This window comes from Pongo abelii, chromosome 4 (assembly GCF_028885655.2).
Source record: "Pongo abelii isolate AG06213 chromosome 4, NHGRI_mPonAbe1-v2.0_pri, whole genome shotgun sequence".
In the NCBI taxonomy this organism is placed as follows: domain Eukaryota; kingdom Metazoa; phylum Chordata; class Mammalia; order Primates; family Hominidae; genus Pongo; species Pongo abelii.
This window is the reverse complement of record NC_071989.2, coordinates 157,923,055-157,939,444: the sequence shown is the minus strand read 5'-3', so window position 1 is coordinate 157,939,444 and position 16,390 is coordinate 157,923,055. Positions and strand designations below refer to the sequence as shown.

The following is a 16,390-nucleotide window of genomic DNA, read 5'->3' as shown; positions in this document are numbered from 1 at the left end:
ATGACCCCAGAGCATTGCATGTGTGCATGGTGTTTGTGTGTGTGTGTGTGTGTGTGTGTGTGTTGTGTTGGTCACAGCTCTGATTTCTGCACTGCAGGGAGCAATGTACCAGTTGCTTGGGCTGAGACCTCCCTCCCTGCTCTCCCTTCTAATCTTCTTCCACCTCAGCCCTTCCTCTTACTTCCTTCTAAACCTCTGGGACTGCAAAGAAAGAACTGGACTAGAGGAGATAATAATATCGTGCATAATAGTGACTACAACTACCTGTGCAGATTTTCACAACACCTTCCCATTTGGAGCTGGGAGGTAGTACGGTGCAGTGCTGGGGTTAGTGGGATGTCTCAAACTGTATTCTGTATCAGAATCACCTGGGAGTTGTTTGAAAATGCAGACCCCTGGGCTGTATCTCCAGAGATTCTGGTTCACTGGAGTGGGCTGGGCTGAGGAATCTGCATTAAAAAATGACTAATACGAAAATTCTAAACATCCATAAAAATAGAAAATATATTGGACTCCAATGAATTGGGAAAAATTTATTCAACAATTTTTTAAAAAGGTTATTTTGATGCAGGCAGTCCCTGGAACATACTTTGAAGTTCAGATGGTTAAGAGCATGTGCTTTGGGATCAATCAGAGTTGAGTTCAAATCCTATCTCTATCATTTACTGAGTGACCTCAAAAAGAAAAGTCTCTGTATTTCAGATTCTTGATCTGGAAAGTGACACGAGCAATTCCCACCTTGGCTTAGTGATACGATGCATGTCAATTCTTAGGACAGTGCCTGGCACACACAATATGCTAAACAAGTGCCAGCTGTTATTACTGTGATTGTCTCCTTTGATTCCCACAAGGCAGGGAGGTAGATATCAGCCCCATTTTACAGACAAGGAAACAAGCCACACACAGTTTGCTGGTGACAGAGCCTGGATCAGAACTGAGGGTGCCAGCTCAGGGGATGGTGCATATCCCCTCTCCAGGAAGCCTTCCTTCACCCAGTCCAACTCACTCTCACAGCACACTGCTCTTCAGAATGCTGCTCTGGGCTCCTAGCCCCTCCTGTGCATCTGTTTCCTGAAGACGGCAGCACTGACATTCCCAGTGACTGGGACACCCAGTTCTATCTCCCAAGTGAGGCTCGGAGCCCACTTTCCAGCAGGCACCCTGAGGCCTCAGACGCTGGACATCTCCTGGGAGGTGAACAGGGGTGTCAGGGCCAGAGGTGTGAAGTAGGGAGAGGTGAGGGGGCATGGGGACACAGTACTCAGACACCTGGCAGGGCTGGACGCTGTGAGCGAGAGGAAGGATACTCCCTGATGGGCTTGGCGTGCTCTCCCTGGACAAGGTTCCCGGCCCTTCCTGAAGCCCTCCCTTTCCTTCTGCCCCAGGATTCCAGCTGCTTCTGGGAGGTGTCTTCTCTGCCCTGTCTGAGAGGGAAGTGAGTTCCCTGGGGAGGTGAAGGAGCCCCGTATAGCCAATGGGCTTGACCTGGGATTCAAGGTCCAGCAGCACTTTGTTCCCTGTCCTTGAATGTATAAAATAAAGTTGCCTGTTTTACATCCCAACAGCTGTTTGCGATAACACAGAACCTGAGACTATCAAGGCTGAAGAGGGCTGTGGATTACCTGATCCAAGCACCATAGCCAAAAGGTGCAATCAGCTCAAGGTCCATCAGCTGAGGAATGGATAAGCACAATGTGGTCTATCCGTATGGTGGGATAGTGTTCAGCCATAGAAAGGAAAGAAGTTCTGAGGCATGCTACAACATGGATGAACCTAGAAAACATGCTAAGTGAAAGAAGCCAGACACAAAAGGCCACAGATTATATGATTCCATTTATGTGAAATGTCCAGAATAGGCAAATCCATATGGACAGAAAGTGAATTGGTGGTTAGCAGGGGCTGGGGTGGGGAATGGGGAGTGACCGCTTAGTGGTATGGGCTTCCTTCTGGGGTGATGACAATGTTTGGGGACTAGATAGTAGTGATGGCTGCAAACACTGTGAATGTACTGAATGTACTAAATGCCACTTGTTGGACAGCTTGAAGTGGTGAAAATGGTTAATCTTATGTGTATTTTACCACAATAAAAAAATTCAGCCACGGTAAAAAGCACAAACAGTAATAGAAAAGAGTATGAATGAAAAAAATATGTTCCCTTCACCCATATTTCTATTAATTTCCCGCAGGAAAATTCTGTTAATAGTTCCTTGCATATCCTCGAAAAATTGTTAAAACGGATGCATGCATGTGTGTATATGTGTGTGTGTGTATGTGTGTTTGTGTACACCCTATTTAAAAAAACAAATGGAATTGTTGTATGCAGTATTTTGTGTTTGATGTTTTCAATGACATAATAAAACCAATCTGTCTTTGCTGATCAGAATTCATTTTAGAAATTTGATTATTTTTTGGTGGTTGGAGAGCATTCCACTGTGCTGCTGAATGACAGAGCAGCATCACACAAACATTATCTTATACAAATTCAAATACTCATGCTGAGACATCCAAACATTAGGATATAGTTTCTTATATGTAACGTTAAGTCCTTTTACCCAAACAAGTGACTTCATCTGATCTTCATTCAAAAGAACGTCCATGTGTTGCAATGCTGGAGGAAGCCGATGAAAAGACCAAAGACTCTCCTTTATGGCCAGTTTAAGGGATTTTCAATGGTAACTTGTACCAGTGTCCACTAAATTATTTTATTGCGCCCACCTACTAGTAAAAATATATACATATATTTATGTTTATTTTTATATGTTATATATGTATATATAAACTTTTTTTTACAAATATGCTATTATCAGATTATAAATACTACAAAACATTCACATGGAATTTATTAAAAGATATGTTGAATTAAATAGAAGTAAAGCTTCTGATATTTCTGCCTACATCATCTTATGAACTCCTGGGTACCCCCACTCTACTCTGACAACCTCTGGTTTAGACCACGTGCTTTTTATTTTATGCATTGACTCGATAACCTAACCCACCTGTAGGATGTCATTCTACTGAAACAATTTCACCACCCACTCAAGAGGAGCACTTGGGTTAGCAGTTTTAGTAGGGGGAACAGTATAGTGGTGGTCATCTGTGTAGCTGCCTCCTAGCACACTGACACGGTGCGTCTGGTTCCTCTTTCTTGTTTTAAGGGTGGAAGAACAGAGATCCAGAGGGCAAGGGGATTTTCCAAGGCCACACAGATCTGGGACTAGAACCTAAGCCCCCAGCCCCTGGGGCCCCACATATTGGTCCACCCAGGCTGTCACCGAAGAGGCCAGGTGCCCAGGGCAGCTTCTCCTCAGCCAATGGTGACATGGTTGGGAGGGTGACAGGCTTGCAGTTCCAGCTCCCACAGGACACAGAGGAACTTAAATTTGGCTTCTCAGGGAGGGGAAGTCCCCAGCCCCACCAAGGGGACCAGAACTTACTGTGGGAGCTGATGTACTCAGGTGACTTGCCGGGTCCCAGAGGAAGGGCCTCTTCATAGTAGTCCTCAGGGGGAGGCTTGTTGGGGAGCGGTGGAGGCAGGTCGGCCGCCTGCAAGGGGACAAAAAAGAGGACTAGGGGAGTGGAGCAGGGTGGGGAGAGGGAGGCTGAGGGAGAGGGAGGCAGGAGCTCGCAGAAGGCAGGAGGCAGTGTGAATGTGAAGCCATACCTTTTAATAGAGCCACAGAGCTGGTAAAACTTGAGGGCATATTTATCCAGTGATTCTTACCCCAATTTTTTTAATCATCAGGGTTCCCCTGGAATGTCTGCGAGTTTTGTGGACTGCCAAACAGTAGTAGTCATACTTTTTACTGAGCACGTGCAGAATTACCAGAAGCTACTGTGAGTTCTGCACTACTCTGTAACCACGTCTACACACACACGAGGTGCAGTAGGACAAGGAAGCGTGAGGCCTGTTCTTTAGTGAGGCAGGACCACCCGCAGCTGAGTGCTGAGCCACCGGGCCAGGGGAACCGTAGCTTTACAGCTAAGTTCTGCCATGTGTGAGTTGTGGGACATGGGTCACATCACTCATTCTCTCTGAGCCTCAGTTTCCCCATCTGTAAACTGGGGATAACAATCGTGCCAGCCTCATTCAGTTGCTGTCAGCATGTAAAGGACATGGTAAGTTGTTAGTGACTGGTACTGTTGCTGGTGATGATAACAATGAATTCTGCCATTGACAGACAAAGCTTGTTGTGATTATGAGCCCCTTGCTCTAATTCCATGGCCCCAAGTTTGGGCATCCTATATCTGGTCCAGTCTTTCATTCTGTAGGTGACAAACTCAGGCTCAGAGAAGAGAAGCGACTCGCCCAAGGCTACACAGCAGAGTCACGGGGGCGGGCAGAGGTCACCCAACTCCTGGTCCGGAGCTTTTTCCACAGCCCGGCTTATGTTATGCAATCAGAAGTTGGGCTGGTGACGTCCTTTGGGCCTGAGGGCACAGATAAGTTCACCACATTCTCCCTGCTCAGCACAAACACTGTAACTTTCCAGTCAGGAAGGTGGCAAAATAAAGAATAAAAATAAAAATAAATAAGGAAAAAAACACATAGTGAGTACATCACAGGCCATTGAAATGTTCACACGGTGCTGCCTGTGCCCTCACCCACAACCCGAGAGACAACAGGGTCCAGAACCGCCAGGAGGGCACCCAGTGGGAAGGGGAGAGCTTCCCTTGCCTCCTCCAGAGGGACAGAGGCCCTGAGGTGTGGGAACCCAGGCCATGACTCACGTTTCTCAGGCATGGGCTCTTGGCTGGCTCAGGGCTGGCTCCTTTGCTGGGCTCCCCATCATCCTCTGGCATGTCCCGAAGGTCACTCAGGTCACAGTCTACAGAGGGACAGGCCATTGGGCAAAGAAAGCCAAGGATGAGCAGCACAGCCCAGGGGAAGAGGGCTGGATTTGGGGTCAGGAAGCCTGAGTGTGAGGTCGGGCTCCACCACCCCTCCATTAGTAACCCTAAGCAAATGACTTATGACTCTGAAACTCATCTGTACGCTGGCAGCAATGATGCCTGCCTGTCTGTTTTCCAGGATTGTAGAGAGGATCGAATAAAATCATACTTGTTTTGGTACTTTGGAAATTTTTGAGGGTTATGCTATAAAGGCACATTGTGCTCCCTAAGTCTATGAGTCCCCAAAACTCTCTCACCAAGGCCTGTAGCTTTCTTTCTGTGTTGAACAGAGCTGTCTTCCCTCAGGATAGGGCTAGGACGGCAGGTACTCTGCATGCAGCCAGCTCAGCTGCTCCCATGCCTGTGGCAGCCACGCAAGCTATCATTTCTGCTGAGCCACTGCACCGCTCAGCCCAGTGTCTCAAGTGGCAATCACCTGGGAGTGGCCGGCGAGGAAACACCCTAATGTGCCATGCCTTCTTTGGACTGCATGGTCATCCCTACCATTCCTCAAGTCTCTGAGCTGAATTCCTATTCCTATGCAGACTTTGATTAGACTTTCAGAGCTGGCAGAGCCCAGACGGGCCAAGGACTGGCCCAAAGCGACTTAATGATGCGATGTTAGAGCCAGGCCCAGCCCAGTCGGGGGACCCTTCTGCACACACAGGGAAAGAGGGATGGCTCCGTAGCTGAGGTTGGGAGAGGGTCACCTACCAAATTCTTCAAAGAGGGACTCCACGAAGCTGGGCCCCGAGTGGAGGTCTGCTGTGTTCACATACAGGTAGGAGACCTCCTTTGCTGTGAGGAAGAAGGACACACCAGCTGTGAAGGAGGAGGGACCAGGTCTCCCCCATCCCACTCATACTTCTAGCCCACATGGGACACAGTGCTCACTTTGCAAAGTGCATTCAAGTCCTAAATTATTTCACTGGTTTTCAAACTTTGTTTTAGTTTTTACACTGTTATTGAGGATCTCTTTCTCCAAGTAAAAGGATGCCCAGAAGCCCAGTATGGAAACAGATTACTGGGGCTGTCAGGCATATGCTAGGGTGTGTGCATGTCATGTGTCAGGTGTGGTGGGTGTGTGAGGGGCTGTGTGTGTATGTTGTAGGTCAGTGTGGGGGTATGTGGGTGTGTGAGTTCTATGTGAGTGTGTGTGTTCTGTGTGTGTGTGGAGGGCAGGGGTGAAGGAGTACAAAGAGCACAGCCAGGGCTGTCGGTGGGGAGGTGGGGTCCCAGTGGACAAGGACATTGGGCAAGAGCTCGCATGGAATGCATGGACACTGTGTCCAGGGCTTAGCCTTCCTCCTGCGGCAGCCCCTGGGGGTGGGGGTGAGGTAGAGGGTTCCTGCATGTTCTTGAGTCAAGTGAAGGGAGGTTTTGTTGTCCTACATAAGTGGAGCTCCTCCAGGCAGGCTGCTGGCGGCTGACCTGGAAGGGGCTGCAGGCTCTGCAGGATGGAGGCCACGGCCATCTTCTTTTCCAGGGTGGTATCGCTGAGGTACTCGTGGTCCAGGAGGCTGAGCAGCCCGGTGAGCTCTGGGAGCAGCTGCTCCAGCACTGCGGAGGAAGGCGGACGGGCACAGTCACAGCTGCACAGTCACAGCTCTGTGCCCGGGAGCTCGGCCCCCCACCACCTAGAGTTGGGCGGCAGGGGTCAGAGGGCAGGTCCGGGTGTGCAAGCAGACCTGGGGGCTCTCAGCTGTCCCATACCTGCCACCCAGCTCCCGTCAGAGGGTCCTGCTCAGTTAGTCCTGTGGTGTTTCTCCGGGTCTCCCCACTCTACCTCAGATGGTCTTGGCCCAAGGACTGGACCTCCCTGGGCTCACCTGGCAACCCTGAGCTCAGGCAGCCCCGAGCAGAGGCTCTCAGGCCTCCTTCTGCCCCAGATTGCCCTCTGCTTTGCTTGACCAGGGTCCTTTCTCACTGCAGCTCGAAGCTCAGCACAGGTCTCAGGCTGGAGCCCCTGGCCATCCAGGACACAGGCAGGAAAGAGAGTCTTCCTGTCCCATCAGTTCATGTGCTTCAATCTCTGGAACCTTCTGTTTCCGGTGCCTTGGCCACAGCCAAACTAAACATTAACCCTTCTCACTCCATGTTATCAGTGCCATTCTTTCTTTCCACGTGACGCCAATGCTTCTCAAACTTGAGTGTGTGTAAGAATTACCTGGGAATCTTGTCAAAATGCAAATTCTGACTCAGGAGGTGTGGGGTGGGATCCGAGATTCTGCATTTCTGATCCGCACCCAGCTGCAGCTGATGCTGGTGGTCCTGGACCATCTGAGTTGCAAGATCCTAGAGCACAGAGTCCTTTAAGGACTTCAGTGTGCCAAGACCATGATGTCACTGATGTCTCCCTGTCCTGAAAAGTAACTTGGGACTTGGTTTGCCTCAGAGCCAAAGACCAGCTTCATCACAGTAGTATTGCCCTGCTTTGCAACCCACTAAGCATTTAGGCATGATAACAGAAGCTAACCTGTGCTGAACAATCATTATCAGTTATATTCAGCCCTTTTACATTTTATTGTCTCATTTAAATCATATATCAAGCATTTTATTATCTTCATTACATGGAGGATGAAACTAATGCTCCAGGAGGTTAAATACCTTCTCCAGGATCACACAGCTAGCAGAGCCTAGAGTGAAGCTGCTTTCTTCATTCTCTTCTTTTAACCACAGAGATACATTGACTCACAGTATTTTCTTTGTTCCTCCCAACAAGTTTTGAAGTAGGTCCCATGATCACCCCTACCTTTTAGATGAAGACACTAAGGCTCAGAGAAGATAAATAACTTGCTTGAAGTTACACAGAGGCAAGAAAAGCCAGGACTTCAGCTCCAGCCATGACTCCTAACTCCACGTGCTGTTCCCACCCTGGGCCCTCCTGAGGAAACAGGAGACACTGACCTGGAGCTGCAGGGCCTGGAGGTGTAGGAGGAGATACAGCACCTTGCAGAAGAGAACAGGCCCTGGAGCCAGATCGCCTGGGTTCAAATTCAGGCTCTATCATTCATTAGCCAATCACTTAACCTATGGGTTCCTCAGTTTCCTCCTGTAAAGGGGGTGGATAATAACAGCACCTGCCTCATAGGGTGGCTGTGAGAATTAATGACACCAGGCATGCAAAGGGCCTTGCCCAGCACCGAGTGAATGCTCACCACAAATCAGCTATTCTTGCTGTCACTGAAGAATTTACTACACTGATCTGTGCTGATCCCTGAGTGCCTGCCTCCCTTGGCAGGCTGTGAGGCTCTAGCAGGCGTGGACTGGACTGTGACTCTCTGCTTCCTTATCATCTGGTCTGGGGCCTGCTCAGTGTGGGTGCTCTTCACGTGTCTGACAAGACAGGAATGAACAGATGACCACACTAGGACCTTCTTTTAAATATAAATCTTATGTATAGATAGTGACCCTTGTTAGGAAAACATGATGCCGCAGTCTCTCTGTGGCAAAATCCATCATCACCCCAAAGTCGTTGACAATGAGCTGAAGGCTGATGTGGACAGCTCCTATCTCATGTGCACTCTCAGCTGCTGCGCGCTAAGGGAGGGGCTTTCTGTGCGTGTTTCCATCCAATACCCAGGGCACATCTATGAGCAGTCCTATTGGGATGCATTTTTTTTTTTCAGAAGATGACGCTGAGGCTGTGGCAGCTATGGGATAGTGGCACAGCTTCAGAGGCAGAGCCAGACTGATTCCAAGTCTGTGTGATCCCTAGGGATCAGAGTGGCACAGCTCTGGGGGGTCACTGCTTGCCTCCAGAGCCCAGGCGAAAGGTGCCTGGAGGTCCTGCTGCCTCCAGGGCCTGGGCCCTGCCGTATCACATAAACACGGGTTCTGGATGAATATGTTTCCCTCTTTAAAGCAGGTAATTATTTAAAATCATTTTAGCCAAACTTTAGCTGTTTTCAAGGAAATCTTTTCAAATGGAATAACAAACCTCTCTAGCACCCTCAACAGACACACTGATACGGCTTGACTGTGTCCCCACCCAAATCTCACCTTGAATTGTTGCTCCCAGAATCCCCACATATCATGGGAGAGACCCAGTGGGAGGTAACTGAATCATGGAGGTGCTGCTGTTCTTGTGATAGTGAGACCTGATGGTTTCATAAGGGGCTTTTCCCCTTTCTTCTTGGCATCTCTCCTTGTTGCCACCACGTGAACGATGTGTCTGCTTCCCCTTCTGCCATGATCGTCAGTTTCCTGAGGCCTCCCCAGCCATGATGAATTGTGAGTCAATTAAGCCTCTTTCCTTTATAAATTACCCAGTCTCGGGTATTTATTTATTAGTCTTTATTAGCAGCATGAGAACAGACTAATACATACACTAAATGTTGGCTAATTCAATTCCAAAACATTTACTGAGAACTACTTATGTGTCAGCCTGGCCCCTGGGCGGGGCTTAGAAAAAATGAATAAGAGATTGTTCCAACTGTCCCAAAGAGCATTCTCTCTCTGTCTCATACACACAAACATGCGTATTCCCTCACAGGTAATTACTCACGAGGGAGGCCATGGCAGATGCAAGAAGGCAGCCACAGGTGGCCTGGGAGCCCTCCTGTGGCCCTGCAGCCACGACTCACATTCAAAAGCACATGATACCTCTCTGCTCTCCCACAGGATGTTATGGCTCAGGGGTGCACTGGGCTGTTTAACCCTATACCAGTTATTCTGAAACTTTTTGGTATCAGGGTCTTTTTATACTTTTAAAAATTATTGGGCCAGGCATGTTGGCTCACGCCTTTAATCTCAACATTTTGGGAGGCCAAGGTGGGCAAATAACTTGAGCTCAGGAATTTGAGACCAGACTGGGCAACATGGCGAAATCCCATCTACAAAAGTATACAAAAAATTAGCTGGGAGTGGTGGCATGTGCCTGTAGTCCCAGCTACTCAGGAGACTGGGGTTGGGAGGATTGCTTGATCCTGGAAGGAGGAGGTTGCAGTGAGTCGTGACTGTGCCACTGCACTTCAGCCTGGGTAACAGAGCAAAACCCTTTCTTAAAAAAAATTGTTGAGGACTCCAAATTGCTTTTGTTTTATGTAGGTTGTATCTATCAATATTTATTGTATTAACATTAAAACTGAAAAATCTTTAAAACACAAGAACACACAGATACTTATCCCACTAGCCTTCAAACTTACCCCTTTACCACAGGTTGTGCCTGGAAAACTCCACTGTAAGCTTGTAGAGAATGGGAGTGAAAAGGTATATAATGTCTTACTACTATATAGAAGTTGTCTGGACCTTACAAACCCCCTGAAAACATCTTGGGGACTGCCCAGGCAACTCCCTCATCCCTAGCTACACTTTAAAACCTGCTGCCCCCCAGTGAACGACTAATGATTGCAAAACTTTTTGGGATTTTTAAATCTGTTCCTCCCTCCCGTTCTTCCTTCCTTCCCTCCTTCCCCACTTCCCTCCCTTCCTCTCTCTTTCTCTCCATTCTCCCTCCCTCTTTTCCTTTTTTCCTTTTATTTTTCCCTCTCTCCCTTCTTTTGTTTCTTTCTTTCCTTCTGTCTCTCTTTCTTTCTTTTTGCTGTGAGGTTCCAGCAATTTCTTGTTGCTATCAGTAAATGCCTATGGGTGTGGCAGCTTTCTGGCTTCTAAATGCTCTACTGCTTCTAATTTAAGGTTTGCTATAGTTGTTTCTAAAGTAAGAACAGTTTGGTTCTGCATGAGTGCTCTGCATTTAAAAACCTGAGCTCTCGCACCCAAGCTTTGTAATACCTTTTTTGTTTCCTTCCTGGTCTTTGATGGGATTCTTAACATGAGACCTTGACATCTGAGTGCTCTTCCTTTAACTGAGATTTGATCACCAAAGTTCAAACAGACCAAAGGAGAAGAAAGGGACTGAGTGCGTCTGAGAGAAGCAGATGGAGAATGAGGGGCTGCCAGTCCTGGTGGGGTTTCTGCGACCTGAACGGATCTGGCAGGCAGCAGGGGGAAGAGGGAGGGGAACCATGGGGCAAAGCACAGCTTGCACTGAACCTGCAAGTCTTTCGCTGGAGCTGAGCAGTTACCCTGTGCTGGGCAGTTAATGCACATTATCTCACTTAATCCTCCAGTGCCCTACAAAGGAGGAAATGGAGGCTCAGAGAAGTGAAGTTACTCAGCCAGTAAGCATCCCTGGCCTGTCTGACCCCACACCTGAATGCTCCATCAGAAGACTTCAGTCCAGCTCAGTGCAGCAGAGGCCAGGAGGCCAGGCTGGGGCTGGGGGGAGGTGGGCAGATGTGAATACTGGGCTTCCTCTCACAGCCCTCCAGTGGAGGGCTCTGGGCCATGACTTCATGGGGCTCCTGATCTGGGGATACCTTTACCTGTGGGTGGAAACCCTCACCATGAGGCTGAAATTCTTGCGTGAAGGCCCTCTCCCCACTGGGTTTGTTTGAACTTCAGAACTTCAACTGTAAAGATCTCATAGAAAAAAAATCGACCACTGAAAGCAAATACCTGAATTAACAGCAGGGATCTCATCCCAGAGAAAGCCCGATATACATCATGGATGTAAGAAACCTTTCAGCCAGTGCTGGGCTCTTCCAGAACAATACAGAGCTCATCCTAAGAAGCTAGCTTTCAATCACAGTGAATACAGAAGTTTGATGACAGCTTCATCTTTAATTTTAGAGAATTCAAACCACAGAGATTTAAAACATTAGAGAATTTAAACTGGAGAAGTCATATGGGTATAAGGCATATGACAAGTGATTCTGTTAGGGCTCATATATACCAACAGGACAGTAACCTCAATTTTTAGCAAGAAAAGATTCCTCCAGTGGGATTGTTGAAAATGCACATTCCCAGACCTCCTATCCAGAAAGCCTAATTTGGTAGGCCTGTCCTGGATCCAGGAACTTGGATTTTTACAAATACTCCAAGTGATTCTGATGCGGGCAGTCCAAGGTTCAACCTCTGCAAAATACTCCACCAGAAAAAATATGCTACAGAGGACATAAGGAATGTGGGAAAACCTCTCCTATTCCTTAAAAAAATATCATTAGTTATCCTCTTCTGAAATAACTGAGAGTCAAGGTAGGACTAGGAGCCCCTGAAAATTACAAATAGCTGGAGCATGAAGTCTTGCTTAGAATAGTGCAGTGGCTAGGGCTCTGGTGTCGGACCCATGTATATTGGGATTCTTGCACTGCCACTTCTGAGCTGTGCAATGATGGGCACATTAGAAATTTCGAGCCCTGGTTTTATCATAGGCAAAATGAGAATAACAGGATCCCAACCACATAGGGTTGGAAAATTAGGTAAGGTTATGCTTGTGAAGTACTTTGCATGGCACCATGCTTCGAACAAACATTCACTAAATGATAGCCATATCGCATATTGTTTTGTCATTGTTGTTATTTTCTAATACTTTCCACAACTATGGAGACTCCACAGTATTGATCAGATAGCATTAGGAACAGATTTGCTATAGTTGTAACAAGCTCCAGGAGGACAGGGTCTGTGTCTCAATCAGTACACAGTAGATGCCCAATGAACATTTACTCAATGAATACAATATTTTGATCACCTAGTCTAATCCTCTTATATTAAACATGTAGCAAGCGAGTGTCCAAGAGGTTATTTAACTTAGTTATGGTCACACAACCAGTTGGGGGAAAAAGTATTTTGTGTTAAGTTCACACAATACTAACACAAAGCTTGATGCTTAAGATAAGTCATGGAAGAGCAGCTAAAAGCACAGGCTTGGACAATTTGGGCTCCCCTCCCAGCTCTGTCATTTTCTAGCTGTGGGCCTCTGGGAGAAATTTCTAAACTTTCCTAAGCTTCTGATGCTTCATCTGCAAACAGCGGGGGTGATCACAGTAGCTGCTTCACAAGGTCATGGTGAAGATGAAATGAACTGATGTGTATGGTGCTCAGGCACTCGATGGCTGCTCTCTTCACTCATCTGTGATCGCCCCATGGAGTTTCAGGTGCAGTGGTAGGCACAAAGGAGGATGGTATAGGGACAAGAGGGCATGGTGGGGCTCTGCAAGCCTCATCCTGTGAACTATTCATGGCTCTGGCTCTGACACTGAGCTTGGGATGGCTGTGGCAAAAGGAGCTGGCGAAGCCCCTTCCCTCAGGGTGCACACATTCCAAGGACCCCCTCCATGCAAGGTGAGGAGACAATATCTTCTAGACAGAGGGGCAGTAACACAACCCAAGAATCCTGGGTGCTTGCTATCCCCAGTCAGGAAAAATTTTGTTTTCAATTCCTAAGCTGCCCCCATCTCCTGTCTTTGCTCTTGGCAGACTCGGGCATCAGGACAGAACTGTCTATATGTCTCCAGTTTATTTAGAACCACGAATAAATTCCATCTATCTTGCTTGGTTTAGTTGAGTCTTAGGGAGGTACAGTGAATTCCAATGATGAGAAAAAGATACAACAGGAAGAAATGGACTAATCATTGTTTATAAGTTTTCAATCTTTTAAGTGAGACAGAGGTTCAGAAACCCAAGATGAGGGATAATTATTCTCTGGGTTGCAAAAAAGTTTTTCAAATAAATTTAGAAACCTATTTAAAATATATCTAAGATTAGGCTGTTAAGTGCTTATTGTTCCTGGTGAGTGCCCAACTAAGAGTAAGATCACTTTTCTATCTTCTCCTCACTCCTCCCCATATGACTGAAATCAAAATAAGATGTTAGATAGCAGAAATTAAGCTACCAATAAAAAGTACTACCACTTGCTACCCGGTTCACACCCCTGATGCAGCCTGAGTGAAAAACAAGAGGTATTTATTGCAGCCAGAAAGGACACTAGCGCTCAGAAGGTCAGATTTATTTAGAGATCACAAAGATAATGAGTTCATAACAAAAGACAAGTGAGTAATTAAATTTCAGCAAGTCACAAGAATAATAAACCCTGTACTGGCTCCTATCAAACTAGGCCCAGTGCTGGGCACTTGGACTCATGATCTCATTCCTGTGTACCTTTCAGACGTACAAAATGTACAAAAATGGAACGTACAAAAATGCTTGGAAACTGCTTGCAAATTACAAATTCATTAAATGCAAAGCCGTAGGAAAATACACAACTTCTCTTTTCCCCACCTCACTATTTGACCAGCCTCTTTACAGAGATCACAAAGATAACTTATCCTTCTTTGTTTTCAAAGTCAGAATAAATGCAACTAGCACCATTTAAAAATGGAAAAAGACCACTGTGAGACTGTGGTTTTATGAATGGCCTACAATTTTTCTTTTGATTTACTCAAATTTCCTTTCTTATGCAAAGGAAAATGACCCAATTTCCATCTCATAAAGGCTCCTATTCTGGAGAAAGAACCAGTGCATTACTTTGAACATTTCTGATGATGATTTTAGAGTTAACTTTCTGCATACTGTGTTTTAACAAACGAGCATATCAGTGGGGTATGACCCACTGTACCAGTGGGGAGGCAAGTCACCCTGGAAAGAAAAGCAGCATGCTGATCAGATGTGAGCTCAGTGCTTGGGTAGGGTGAAGGAAAGGAAGAGCAGCCTTTTCTTTTCTTTTTTTTTTTTTCTTGAGACAGAGTCACGCTCTGTTGCCAGGCTGGAGTGCAGTGGCACGATTTCAGCTCACTGCAACCTCCGCCTCCCGGGTTCAAGCAATTCTCCTGCCTCAGCCTCCTGAGCAGCTGAGACTACAGGCGCGCGCCACCACGCCTGGCTAATTTTTTGTATTTTTAGTAGAGAAGGGGTTTCACCATGTTAGCCAGGATGGTCTTGATCTCCTGACCTCATCATCTGCCCGCCTCGGCCTCCCAAAGTGCTGGGATTACAGGCATGAGCCACCGCTCCCGGCCCATAAATTAAGTCTTACAATAAGGTGGATTAGCCCCACTTACACATGTGGAAACTGAGGATGCTAGAATGAGAATACTGCAGGATCTAGTTGTTATGCCTCACCCAGTTTTCCTTCAGGATGCTTCTTCTGTCTGTGTCCAGCTCTGGGTTTACTCTGCAGAGGTCACCAGCTCCTCAGGTGAGGCTGGCAGAACTGCCCTTCACTTCCCGGGTTGAGAAATCTTTCCTTCCCCTGCCCACAGACTCTTCCAAGTTGTTGCAAATCTACCCAGCTGGGGCTATCAGGACATCTCCCTTCCTTCCTCTGAATTTACAAGCACTTCTCTGAGTCCAAGTGAAGGCCAAACAGTGGGCAGAATGTAGAAGAGACGGCACTGGTTGGACTCGCATTGTTTATCACTAAGACAAACACTTCCTGTTGTCCCAGCTTGGATAGGGAAGCCCACTGTACATGCGGGCTGGAAAAGAATGACAAAGGGGCAGAAAAAAAAAACCCAGCTGCAAAGCCAATGCCTCCGTCTTAGTACTTTCCAAGAGTTAAATATAGCCCCTATGTGAGGGACGGCAGGGGTAGTGAGGTCACCTTGGAAGACTTTTGTGTGTGTTAATTACAGCGATTGCAGGAAACTGAATATCCTTTTATGCTTAAGAGAATAGTACAAATTTGACTCCACAGGATAGAAACACAAAAGCATTCATAAAAAGGGAGAAGGCAAAAAATAGTGGGAAGAATTTGGGACTTGGAGGACTTGGTTTGGGCTCTAACTCCTCCCATTTGCCAGTATGTAATTTTGGGTGAGTTATTTAACCCCCTCAGAATCATTTTCCTCTTCTGTAAGAAGGGGCTTAGAAAGCCCATGCACAGGTTTGTGTGAGGGGGAAATGAAGAATGGCTGGGAAAAGGCTGGTAAATCGTAGGGATTATTGTTAGAGATGGCAGAGCACCATTCTTTGACGCACTGTTATTTCAGGAAGACAGGGTGGTCATGGGGAGTTTCTGGGTGCCACTCTTCCCAGGAGTCAGGCTAGGGTGACAGGCTCAGGGAAGCCCCACATCCTCAATGGCCTTACTCGCATCAGCTCTGCCCAGGTTCCCGTCCTCCACCAGGAGGGCCGTCACTTGGGGCATTTTGTTTCTCAGCTCTGGGCCTCCAGGGAAGCCACAGCTTCTTCTCCCCAAGGCATTTCCAGACCACACAGGAGAGGGTAGGGGAAGGCCATTCGCTTCTGAGGAAACAGCTTTTGGCTGTGGGACTGGGCTCTCCCAGAATTGTTCCTTTGTCTGCGGATTCCTCCCTGTTGAGCTCACAAAGGAAATGGGTCCAGGAGGAAGTGGAAAACTGTGACACACACGCGCACTCCTCACACAAGATGGCAGCTGTTTCCGCATCCAGCGTCCTGCACCGCCTCCTTCACCAATGGCGTGGGGAAGCAGAGCAGTCCCAGGGAGTAATCTGGGATGCCTGATGGTAAAAGCAGGTAGTATTTTCAAGTGCTAAAGTGATGTTCCAGATGTTGTGCTAAGCATTTTGCATGGATTACCTCACTTACTCCTCATAATGACCCTGTGAGGTAGGTTCTGTTTTTGCCTGCGTTTACACATTAGCCAAATGAGGCTCAGAGGCACAGTCATTTGTCTAAAGGCACACAGCTGGCAGGTTAAGATTCAAACCTAGACCTCACTCCAGAGCCTAAGCTTTCA

The 16,390-nt window shown here is 47.3% G+C and overlaps 1 protein-coding gene across 2 annotated transcripts in view; it reads right to left on the bottom strand.

Moving 5' to 3' along the window:
- AFAP1L1 (actin filament associated protein 1 like 1) overlaps nt 1-16,390 on the bottom strand; it is a 68,292-nt gene that overhangs the window by 35,204 nt on the left and 16,698 nt on the right. For both annotated transcript variants that reach the window (XM_024246944.3, XM_063724315.1), the window contains exons 2-5: nt 6,322-6,450; nt 5,605-5,688; nt 4,729-4,826; nt 3,435-3,543 (exon numbers count right to left, since the gene is read on the bottom strand). In XM_024246944.3, coding sequence (XP_024102712.3) covers nt 3,435-3,543; nt 4,729-4,826; nt 5,605-5,688; nt 6,322-6,450 — 420 coding nt within the window. The remainder of the gene's footprint in view (nt 1-3,434; nt 3,544-4,728; nt 4,827-5,604; nt 5,689-6,321; nt 6,451-16,390) is intronic.